The following is a 12,251-nucleotide window of genomic DNA, read 5'->3' on the forward strand; positions in this document are numbered from 1 at the left end:
GTCTATTGGACGATTGAATAAAAGCTTCAAAATTCTGAAATGAAAATGTCAGACTGTTCCTTAAGTTTCTTTGATAAATCAAGCATTTTCATTTTTAGACTCAGTTAGTTATCTTTTCTGCCATAGCACTGATGTTAATTAACCACATCTGCATAAACTAATGTAAAATCACTAATTTGGAATGAATCATTAGTACACCTCATGGCAAGCTGGTTAAGTAACGTTTTAAAAATCAAGCTAACTGTTTTAAAATGTTATAGAGGTTAAATTTCATTTATTTCTTCTAATAACTCTCATTGCAATGAAATGTGACACTAATGCTATTGCACCTTCTATGCTGATTTAACTCCAGTATAAACATGTACTATTTCAAACTATGACAAGTTATACTTTGTTATTGAATTTGGTTACTGTGATCTTGATTAACACGCCATTTTGAATCAAGCCATTTCAAAAAAAATCACTGCATTAAACAGAATGAATACTGGGATACTATCAATAGCATGAGTTTAGGAGTGTATTCATTCCACAGGCTTGCTGAATAAAACAATACACAGTACTTTTAAGAGAGGAGAAAGGCAGAAGAAAAATGTTGAGCTGCTTGGAGGATAACCACGACTGTCTATCAGTTGTAATTATCATGAATAACAGAAACAATCTACAACTTCACTTATGTTACACATATTCAATATTCATAATTCTACTGGGATCAATTTATGCTAAGTGTTACCTGTCTGAAATAAGGGTATTACATCTTTAAGCCCCTGGAGACAACTGAACTAGGGTAACTACTTTACTAATTGCTTGTGTGTTTTACACTATGTTTAATATACTTGATTCTATAAATTTAATTCTATGAAATTTGTTGTCAGTGGTGTTACATAAATGATTAATGACATTGGAAATATTTTTACTGTTACAAGTGAGTGTCTTCAGATGTCATTAAATGCATTTTATTTATTTATTTCACTTTGGTTCTGCTTCAAACATTTTAAAAAGCTAACCCAACACTTAAGTGGAAATGGTTGTTAACTAAGATTTGCATATTATATAAACATAATACAATGTTACTGAGTTCAGTAACTCCCTATTGCATCGATGAGTTGCTAATGGATTTTGCCTGCTCTTACACTTTTTAATGTTTATATTTAATAAACACTCCAAGTCATATTGTCAGAGTTGAGTAGTTGTTGAAGTTAAGCAGTTATGATAACAAACTTTAGATGATAAACCCACCCAAAATAAACCAAGCAGGCAATCAGCTATCCATTCAACAATATTGTTCAAATTGATCATATTCTGTCATACAATTAATGTACGAATCATTTTTATGATTTTAAAGTCGCACCTTGCTCTGCAGCTGAGATAATTCTTTTGCAAATACACTGTCAATTGTAGCTGGCATTTGCTGATAAAGAGAGTTGGAAAGGTCTTTCTTAGCAGCTCCTTTGTATTTTACCTACAGGGAAAGAAAAAGGTGACAGAACATGAAAAAGTTGTCAGATACAGTAATCATACTACATATATTCCCTATTAAATAAAATGGCACTAAGATCATTAGAACTGGAAAAATCTAGTGCAGTCTCATAAATTGTCAAGAAAATATAGATTTTTTAAAGTACTAATTTTAAAATGCTTTAAGTGGATCCGTGTAATTCTCAAAGTAATCCAAAGAACCTGGTAATTAAATTCTAGAACTGAAGAGAGAAGTACAAAATAAACCAAGGCAGTCATATTTTTCTACATTATATTAAGCTATTTCCAAAAACCAAACTTGTATTTTCTCACTGTTTTCCAAAATGTTGCACAATGTTAGCAGTGAGATGTCAACAGAAAAATATTTTACCAATTAATGCAAAGTAGCAATTAACGTCTGTCATCATTTCTACTTAATTTTCTCATGTTGCAGACACTTTTTTTTTGAATGCCTTTCTATTTATTTTGTGCCTTCTCCAGCATTCAGAACTTGCAATACTTCATAAAAAGGTTTGAAAAAATTGAAAGGTTGCTCTGAAAGTAATACCTCCTATTTATTTTCATGGAAACTACAATAGATAGAAGGTGCACGATAACACTATGAATAGAGAAAATTCTCAGCTACAAAACACTATCTTTCAGCACAGTCACAACCATTAGCCATGTGTTTGCACCAGCCACGAACAACACCCTGTATGCCATGCTCTTAAAAATCTGCACCAGTGGAGGTGAGCCACTATAGCTGCCACCACTGCTGAAACACACCACCCATTGCTTCTCCGTGCTCACATCCACTGTTTGGTCTTCATAAATGTTCAGTACACATAAATGAATGACAATCAGTGCAATTTTTTCTGCATGAAAGAACTCAGTTCCACACCTTTGCTTCATATGCACTTTTGTGTCAGAAGCCACTTTGTCAGATTGTTCTCTGCTATCATCTGTCACACAGCAACAAAATGTAACGGAATGTTGATGGGAAGGCTCCACCCCTACAGCTGTACCACCAACATCCACCTCTGACATCATCAGCCAACATATAATAGGAGGCATCACTTTCGGAGCAGCCCTCATAGCTCAAAATCTCTAAGGCTTTTGCTTCAGATCTAAGTTTTCCAAATTTATAAAATCATTTCACCTATTGCTGAGGAAGTATTCATACATACAAAAGACATACAGAATGAGTCTGTCTAATGTTATTACCTTTCTGAGCAATATACAGCAGGTTTTTTTATATTCCCCTTTACATATTAAATATACCAATAATTTGCTACAACATTTGTAGTTGTCCCCCAAAACAGAGGGCTTTATTCACTTCTGTTAAGAAAGAATTTCAGAAGTGCTCAAGTTTTGCAAAGACAGGTTATGGGACACTAGAGGTCAGTAATTTACAAGATAAACAATCCATCATATTGGGTTTAAGGTATCTAGCTGCAATAGGCAGGAGTGCACAACAATGGGATAATATGAAACACAATCTGCTTTAAATTTTGAACAAAATATGGACATAAAGACCTGGGAGTAAACTGTGGTCTATCATTTTAGAAGCTGCCATTTTTAGCCTCTACATATGGGTATGCACACTTACAAGTGATCTGACAGGTGACCTGCAGATGGCCTTCACCTGATCCCTGTTTCAATTCCCTCATTGGAGAGCAGGTGTAATAACACAGTAACAGGTCCTTCTCTCCTACTCTTTGGCAGTCAGGCTGTTAGTGCACACATGTAGTTTGCAAAGCTCATCAATGCAGAATAACTAAGAAATCCTTTTCCTATTCCTCACTTAACCCACAAAATGGCACAATTATGAATGTCTCAGAGCTGTTAATAAAATATCTTTTGGAATCCTGAAACAAAAAGGTTGTAAAAGTATATGTGGGCACATATTATACACTAACTATAGTGTTTGAAATCACATCAACTTTAAGCAGATTTATTGTTTAAAATAAGCCATCCTTCCCCGGCTCATAAATAAAATCTTCAACTCACAGGGTTTTTACCAAGAATAAGAAGCAAAGAGAATTCTTCAATCTTTTTGATCTTACCTCAGAAATAAGGGCACCAACACTTTTCACATGTTTTAACTGAGGGGTGTCAGGTACAAATATGCACTTGCCCTTAGATTTCTCAAATTCTTCTTTGTAGTGTACCTATGAAAAGGATAAAGAAAAGATTAGTTGTTCTCAAAATCTGGAAAATATACAATGGCTACTTACATTTTATTTATTTTTATGGATAATATTCTCAGTGGCTTGAAAACTTCTTAGGCCACACAGGGAAATACCAAGTTCTCATACACAGAATCAGGCATGTAAAAGTCACAGAGACCTTTAATATTAAAGATGAAAAATATATGAATTTTCCCTATATCTACAGCACAGTTTTCCCACTGTCCGTAGATGTTCTGCTCTTCTGAAGAAAAGAAAAATGAATCGAGGCTTTTCTCTGTGATCTCACAGATAAAACTGTAAAGACTGGTTTCCAACACAGACCTTGCAAGTCCAGAATCTGTATAACATAACCAAACATCAGTTTAGGAATCCAAGAGTTGAATAAATTCACAAGTCCATTACCAAAGCACTGCCTACAAAGCACCCCTATGGTTGTGACATGCAGGTAATATCAGGTCTCTTAAAAAGCCAAGACATTTTTAAATCAGCCCATTTCTTAAGTCACGCACATACACGATGTATTTTGCAAAAAAGCAAGTGCTTATTTTTCAAACATTAGCACTAAGTCCCAACCTTTTACCTACCAGACAATAGTTGCAGCTACAATACACAGCTATATGAAACAACCACACACCTACTGATAAAGTCACATCATAGTTTGCACAAGTGAGATTGTGAAGAACACGATGTCTACAGACAGTGAATGTGTTGGGTATCTTTTCTACATGAAAACTGGAATGGTGAATACAAGATTAATTAAACACATTCTAAAGATAGACAGTTTCCATGTGTACCTTTTAAAGGTACTGCCAATAAGTAACCTTAAATGATTTTAGTGAGACGTCTTTCTTTTCATATAGTATAGTCAATTCATATAGTATACTCAATGCAAATTGAATTATTTAGGATTAAGCTTTTTTGGTTATTATCTGCTACCATTTCTCTAACCTCATTTTCACATTCTGCTCAACAGCACCATGCACTGATGCACTCTCAGCTTGCTGACAAGCAGCAGACAGAGGCAACATGACCTGCACCTGAGCATTACAGAAATAAGTGGTATTAATTTCCTCCTTATCTGCATCCTTAATGGATATCACAAATTCTTGTCTACATTCTCATAAAGTGACTTGCAAAATTCATGAGGGAGAATGGTAGCTTACACAGAATCAGCTCTTGAACTTTTTAATGGAAGCTTTGTGTTCACCATAAAATTAATTATATAATGCTAAATTCACTTCAGACTGTTGACCACATAACGATCACAAAGGAAATAATTTTAGTTACAGTGAGCTCATCCAAATTTGAACCAGTGAATGAATTTATATCTCTTTGCTGAATAATACAGTCTCCCTTTATGAACTACAGTGTATTCTAAGTAAAAACTGTTTGGGGAATTAAGGGTGTAAAATTACTGTATGTTATCATTTCACTAATGACCACATTGATTCAACAGTTCATGTAACCTCTATGTGCTACTGTGCTTCTAGGTAACCACAGAATAACGCACAAAAACTGCAGTGTCATGACAAGGATGAGCAGCTGGCTATACAGCCAACTTGTGTTCATGCATGCACAAGTTTTTAAGAGTGTGTATGAGGTAAAGTGTGAAAGTTCACATGAATCGCTTAAAAAACAGCATTGAAGAATTATGGCTATTCACAATATGGTTGAGGGAGACTATGGGATTATCAATAGAGCTGTCTATTGGTTCAGTGTGATTGAATTCCCACTAGGATGCCTGTAAAACTGGGGCTCTGGCAGAGGAGATGGAGAGCCGTGCTGCTCACAACTTAGATAAATCACGCACAGATAACTGAGAGCTAACTGTAATTGCATCCATTTTAATTAGAGTAATAATTACATTCAAAAATCAAGCATGAAAACCTCCTGAGGTATCTTTTAATGGTGGGGGAAGGGGACTAGAAGAAACAATCAAAGCCATTCTGCTGTAGAAATCAAACTAACAAAATAATAAAAAAAAATAAAGGGGTCATGTCACTCCTTTATTACTCGTATTTATTATGGACATCCACAAAGGTTCAAATAAGGCATTTAGAGAGGACATACAACAAAATGTGTGTCCAGTTTAAATTCAGCACACTTCATTCTGCTATAGAAGTGTTCACATCACTTAGAATCTGGTGTGAATGGACGAGAAAATGAGACAAGCATAAAGTAGTCATGATGTGCACTTAAAAAGTGTATTTATTTTAAATGAAGTTAATGGGAGGCTGAAACACTTGGCTATGACAGAACATAATCAATTGCTGGGAAAAAAATATGCATAGAAATCAATATTCTTCAAAAATTTTGGGGTTACAAAATCAAATATCTAAAATACTGAATAGGAAATCTTGCCTCTAAGTGACTTACCCTTCACCACAATACACTCTGTTTAGGTATGGTAATCCTTAGAAGACTAAAAAAACAGACCATAGGAAAAACTTGCAAGTGATGGCCTACAGCCACCACTGCCCTTTTGAGATACATTTGAAGCCCAGGAGCTCACTAAACCACACTTTTTAATAGCTCTCTCCTGAGCCCTTTCTCCTCCCAGACATAGCATAAAACTACTCTGATCAGCAGCACAGCTATCTAGTAACACTGGATTAAAATTCATAGACACTCACCGAAAGGATAAGCTTCAAACTGACTTGTTTGTTTCTTTTCCTCAATGGATGGTATATGACCAAAAGCAAACGTTATAAAAGGTCATCCAGTCTCTAGGCTGAAGGTTCCTGGCTCACCAGGAAAATTCATATTGTCCATGGCTTGCTCCAAGAGGAAAAATTCAAGTGCAATCAGCCTTATCCAGGACTAATCGAAGCAGTTACCCTTATTTTGTATTCAGGGGTACATACTTGTCTCATTTAAATATGAAAAACTGCTCAATATTTTGACACCATTGATGATGTGCATGGATATGTTGACCAACATGCCAAGATCCATTGTAGAACTGTCACCTCTCAAAGACCCCTTCAGGCTTAGAAGAGTCACAAAAAGGCCTGAACTTTCATCTAGCTCTTAGGCAGGATCAAAAGAGAATTTTATTTCCACTAACTGTTCCCTGTCCAATTCTTCATTTCTTCGTTTATAATCTCTCATAACAGTGTAAGAACAGCGTCAGATCATAGATCTATCTAAAACCACTTTCTGTGACCACAGAAATATAGAAAAAAGTGTGAGAAGAGGACAAGCATACAATATTTTTGCCCCATAGTATTCTACCACTCAAAAGAAATTTGGAACTCAAAGTACCCCTGATCTAGAGGCTCTGACTACTAATGATGAATGCAGAAGAATAGTTTCAGCCTGAATTAGGTGATCCCACATCTAATGATACCTGAGGAAAGGCACTACTACACTTGACCCAACATCTCTTTAGCTCTCCCTCTGTGTCTCCTGAGGCAAAGCTGGCTCCCATACAAGGACAGATAGATGGTGATACTATTTTTGCTCTAGGTGACAAAAAGCAATGGTACCGCACAGGACTAAAATTCAGCAGAATCTTCAGAAGATACAGTGTCTGCCTCTACCAAAAAGCATTCACAATATTACACTACATATTCAGAACAAAGAAGAAACGACAGGATACTAAAATAAAAATAATACAAGCAAATGGATAGGCTCAGTTCCAAATACAGAAAAGAAAAGGAATGGAAGGTAATTCATTTATATTGAATATACATGACAGTTTTGAAAGCATTGATGAAATAATATTGCATAATAGAGGGAGATTAAAAGAAATGGCTTTAGGGAGAAACAACTCAGGGTGTATCAGAGCCACAGAACAAATATCTGCCAACTTCAAATGAAGATGGGGATTTCCTGAAGAGCAGGCACACATAAACACTTCCTAGCTTCCTCCTGCATACAGTTCAAGCCTGACCGTCGCATGTCCACTCAGGAATGCCATCACAACCATTTTTTTAAATCGTATTGCCAAATTAAAGTCAGCCTGAAAAGAATGCAGGGTGAGGGTAATGCAATCACAGTATCTCGAGTCACGAGAGCTCCTGTTTCTGTGTTCTCATGGAGGAGCTGTGCTGGCAGGCAACCAGATTGACAAGAAGAGCCACCCTGTCTCACGGTCCACAAGGACAAGAGCTGCTGTTACAAGGTCATCTTGGGGCAAAACTGCAAAACCCCCAAAAACACTGTACAGCTAAAATGAACAGTTATTCACCAACAATACATTCACATAAGCAACAGTTTGACCAAAGTTTCATGGGAAAAAAAAATTTTTTAAAGGGCATGGAGAATATATACAAAGTTTTCAACATTTTTGTGTCAAAATGCAAATTTCCTTGCAGCTGACTGGGCTTCTCAGTGAAGTGTGCAAGGTAAAGAACTCATCATAGAACAAATGACATCACTGGTCACAAGAAATTCCAATTCATTCCTTAAGCATGTACACACTCCATCCAAGTCAATCAGAACACACCTACTGACTTTAGCGAAGGCTGAATGAAGCCCACAAAATGAGTGTCATTTTTAAACAAAGAACATCATCTTTGAAATTAAATTTGTTCTGGACAATTACATATTACTATGGCCCTGAAAGCATTAATGACATGTTGCCATTATCTTTCACATGTCTCAATGAAAATCAAAAGCATTTGCAGGCTAAATGCATGACAAGTTTTCAGCAAAAGCTCACATCTCCACACTGTTACAGGTTTCAGGAACCTGGTTTATCTTAATTACTCACTTTAGCCTCCAAGAACCTTTAGAAACTTAGAGAAAATACAATTAACTGCTAAATGTAGAGACCAACAGTCACTGTCAACATTACTACTAATGGGTACACAGCACAGTAGTAATTCGTTTCAATGAAAATATTTCGTCAACATTTTTTTGAGGAGTTTTTGCCTTGAAGAACAGCAACCATGTTCAGAAAAATAAATTGTACAGAAGCAACATGTATTTTGGGTCAGTCTGTTATTCCATCTCCATTTTTATTTGGCCTTCCCATGAATTAACATGAGCTGTATTGTGGCAGATGCTAATCATTTCCCACAGAGAGCCTGTAGACAGCCATCAGTAAAAATAGTAATAATCTCGACTACTTCCTAAAATAGCTTGAGATTACAAAGGAGCCATAATGGTAGCTTCTTTTAAGGATCTTTCTAATTTTCAGCAATATTCTTGTGAAAATGAAAATACTACCAGATGCTCCGTGGACAAAGACTTCAATAAGTCACACTTTTGAGCCAGCACTGTAAAACCTACATCTCTAAGGTACTGTTATTCTGAGTTACCTAATCTTTTCTGACATATACTTTTTAATCATTTAAAATGTAGATTCTGTATGTGCTACTCTCAAAAAATCATTCACTATGTTCAGATCCTGAACCTTGTATTAAAATGTAACATGGGCTGTGGTAATATCATAACACAAGATAAACTGCCCCCAATTCAGTTTAACTAGAACACTTGTTAAAGAAAGTCTCTTTCCAATGACTTTTTCTCATTTGCCACCATCCTCAACATGCTGTATACAACAATCATTCCAATTGCAATTCAAGTGAGGGGGAAAAGCTACTTTTCAGACTCATTTTACCTTATCATTTCAGTGGGCTTTCCCCACAATTGCAAGTCAATAATAATACACTATGCAGATTTGAGCTTCTATCACCAAATACTAGTAGACAATAACCAAAGTTCATCTGTTTATCTTCTCTCTTTACAGCTATGTGAGTACAGCACCCAGTTCTATTCTAACGAACCAAACTTAATAGGACTGAGCAGCAAATGGCAAAACATACTGCATTTTTCTGGTGAAACTGGCCAGTGTTCTCATGGGTGTCACCTTCTGTTTGAGACCCAACTTTTGGAACTTCTTCCTAGGTCCTATGCTTCATACAGCTTAAGTGCTCCAAGAAGCTCATCCTTCCACAGCTAATAATTCAAGGTATCAGAGTACGCTGTGCTTTTCTATTATCTGTGCTCTATATTTGAGCCTTGGATGGGCACAAGCTGCATGGTACATTTCTGAATAAATAGGTACTGTAAATGTATACACATGATAAAAATAAAAGCACCAAAAAGAGAACTGGAAATGTAAGGATGCAAACAATCATTGTCACTTACATCACTTATTATTTCACTGCATTTTCGGGCCAGCTCCATATTTTTGTCCTCAATAACAGGCTTGAGGAAGACCTATAAAAGAAAGGTAATCATTCCAGGTTTCTTGTCCTAAAAGAGTAACAAGTAAATAAAAAAATTAATTTTCAGAGCTATTGGGGTTAACTCACCCTTCCTTCTTCTCCATTCTCATTTTCATCCTCTGTGAATTCCTGAGTGACAGATACTCGCATTTTAATACTTGGAGAAAACAACAATGAAAACTCTAAAAAGGATCAGAGTTGCAGGAAACAGCTCAGACTCTACAGCATGCCTGGAATCAATGCTTCATTTGTGCCCTCCACCGCACTTAACTTTACCAAGGATCCTTCCTTATTTAGGAAGCACTTGACAGTCTTTATCTGAAAAATTCAGTGTGAGTGAACTGAAAGGCATTGCAGATGGCCTTGCTAGCTATCAGTAGCAGCAGAGCTAATGCCTTCTTACAGATAAAATATAATTAAATGACCTATCCCAGTCAACTATTTTTAAAATGACTATGAACACAATTAAAACGCTGTGATTCAATTAATTCATAACATAAGTAATTTAGCAAAATTAACAGGCTTAAAAGAGGAACATTGATACTATGGTTATGGGAAAACTGTGCAGTTCTAAGATTCAAGGCATGCAGACTTCAAAAGTGGTCATCACAACATTTTTTTTTTTTTGTTGGTCCAATTAAAAAAATACACTGTTCTCATTTTCCAGTAGATGTGGCAGCTAGTATATTCACCAGGAAAATGAGTTTTTCCATCAAGCATAAACAATTCCTTAAACTCTTTCCATATTATTAATTAATATGTGGAGAAAACATGAAAACCCTAAAAAGGTTCAGAGTTGCAGGAAAGAGCTCAGACTCTACAGCATGCCTGAAATCAGTGAAGTTCGCTGAAGTCTAAATCTGTGAACAGACAGATATAAACACATCTGCATGCTTAAAAACATATATAGCTATGTATTTATACAACCATGCAAGTTCATTCACCATTACAAATGTCATGATCACAAAACCAACCTTTTTCAATATGAAGTCCAGCTAAAGTGAAACTGAAATACATCCTTATTCTAAAGGATATGGTGTCACCGTGTTTACATCTGTAAAACATGTAAGTACATATTACAGGACCAGTCACAGTAACCAGAATTTTATCATTTTCTTTCTAAACTGTAGCATATCTACTTCTCATTTTATACAGGTCATGATTTTGAACTTCATCTAACAGAGTGATTCACCACTACAGAGTTTTGCAATCTGGCAAAGATATAAGGAATGTGTGATCTTGGAAAACCCATTCAAAGAGTATTGAGTACTTGAGCCCAAACACAATACCCCCTTGATCTTATTTAAAAACACACATTTCTGGGGACTGAAACAAAATATATTAAGAAAAAAGGAACTAACTGCTTTCATGCTTTCAGGATATAATCATCAAGACATAGAATTCGTTATGGATTAATAGTACAGAAATCTTCGAGATTTTTCATCTTGTTATTTCAAATATAAGTTCCTAAAGTCCACATTTCAATTGGCACTGCTGATGTTCAGGCTGAAATCTGAAGGCCTGGTTTGTGTAGGTGTGGATCACCTCTAATTTAATATGACAGTTCTTTGGAGCCCAGGGTGCTTCATCCTTGCGGAAAAGAGAAATTTAGTCTTATAAGCTGGGTATGCACAATAACTGGACATTTTTGAAAACTACTGCCATAGAAGATATATTCCTAAGCCACGGACTTATGCATGATTTCAAGCACCACATGTTAAGATCTACAAAAGTGTCAGAAATGTAGCAACAAAGCTTTTGTGATACTATTTTAAATACAGTATTCTTCCACCACCATTAATTTCCCTTTCCTTTCTACATTTAATAAATTATGTATGCGAAGACACTGAAAAATAGTTAAGAAATAGTTGAGCTGTCAGTAGCTGCAAAGGCTGCTGAATATGGGAAATCTTTTTCTATTTTCTGTCATGGAAAGTAAATATAGTCAAAATGACCAAATAAAACTGTTCGGGTTTTGGGTTGATGGGAGCGTGTTCAGATTTTAGCATGCTTACATTGTATTTTGTTTTACATTGTGGTTTTTCATAACTGAACATAGCATAATTTATTATATATTAATTGAGTTTTTCCTGTAATGGTTTCTTTATAATAAAGATCTACTTTCTTGTTAGCATGATCTTGAATTGATTTCATAGAATTTCATTTTTTCACATTTTTTGCATCACCTATGCCAGGTATAACTGAGCATTCAAACATGCTGTGTTCCACATAACTTTCGTAATTACAGGGATTGCAAGACAACCACTAGAAATCATTATAATAAAGAAAAATACAATATTGTGCAAAAAAATGGAGTAAGGAAAAAAATACTACAGTATACATGGAAGTTAGTCAGTATAGCACTCCACAGATAGCAGATTTAGTTAGAGACTATATGATACAGAAATCTGCAAAACTTTTTTTTCCT

General features: G+C 35.6%; 1 protein-coding gene across 3 annotated transcripts in view; it reads right to left on the reverse strand.

Annotated features, from left to right (window-relative positions):
- Window positions 1–12,251, reverse strand: part of NEBL (nebulette) — a 239,943-nt gene that overhangs the window by 76,970 nt on the left and 150,722 nt on the right. Inside the window, exons 2-6 of one of the 3 annotated variants that reach the window (XM_065731351.1) lie at window positions 10,798–10,877; window positions 9,911–10,005; window positions 9,744–9,815; window positions 3,522–3,626; window positions 1,349–1,459 (exon numbers count right to left, since the gene is read on the reverse strand). The exons of the other annotated variants lie outside the window; for them this stretch is intronic. Coding sequence (XP_065587423.1) covers window positions 1,349–1,459; window positions 3,522–3,626; window positions 9,744–9,815; window positions 9,911–10,005; window positions 10,798–10,877 — 463 coding nt within the window. The remainder of the gene's footprint in view (window positions 1–1,348; window positions 1,460–3,521; window positions 3,627–9,743; window positions 9,816–9,910; window positions 10,006–10,797; window positions 10,878–12,251) is intronic. 3 annotated transcript variants of the gene reach the window in all.

Source organism: Cyrtonyx montezumae, unplaced genomic scaffold, assembly GCF_038088225.1.
Source record: "Cyrtonyx montezumae isolate F1298 unplaced genomic scaffold, pur_monq_1.0 scaffold_14, whole genome shotgun sequence".
NCBI lineage: Eukaryota > Metazoa > Chordata > Aves > Galliformes > Odontophoridae > Cyrtonyx > Cyrtonyx montezumae.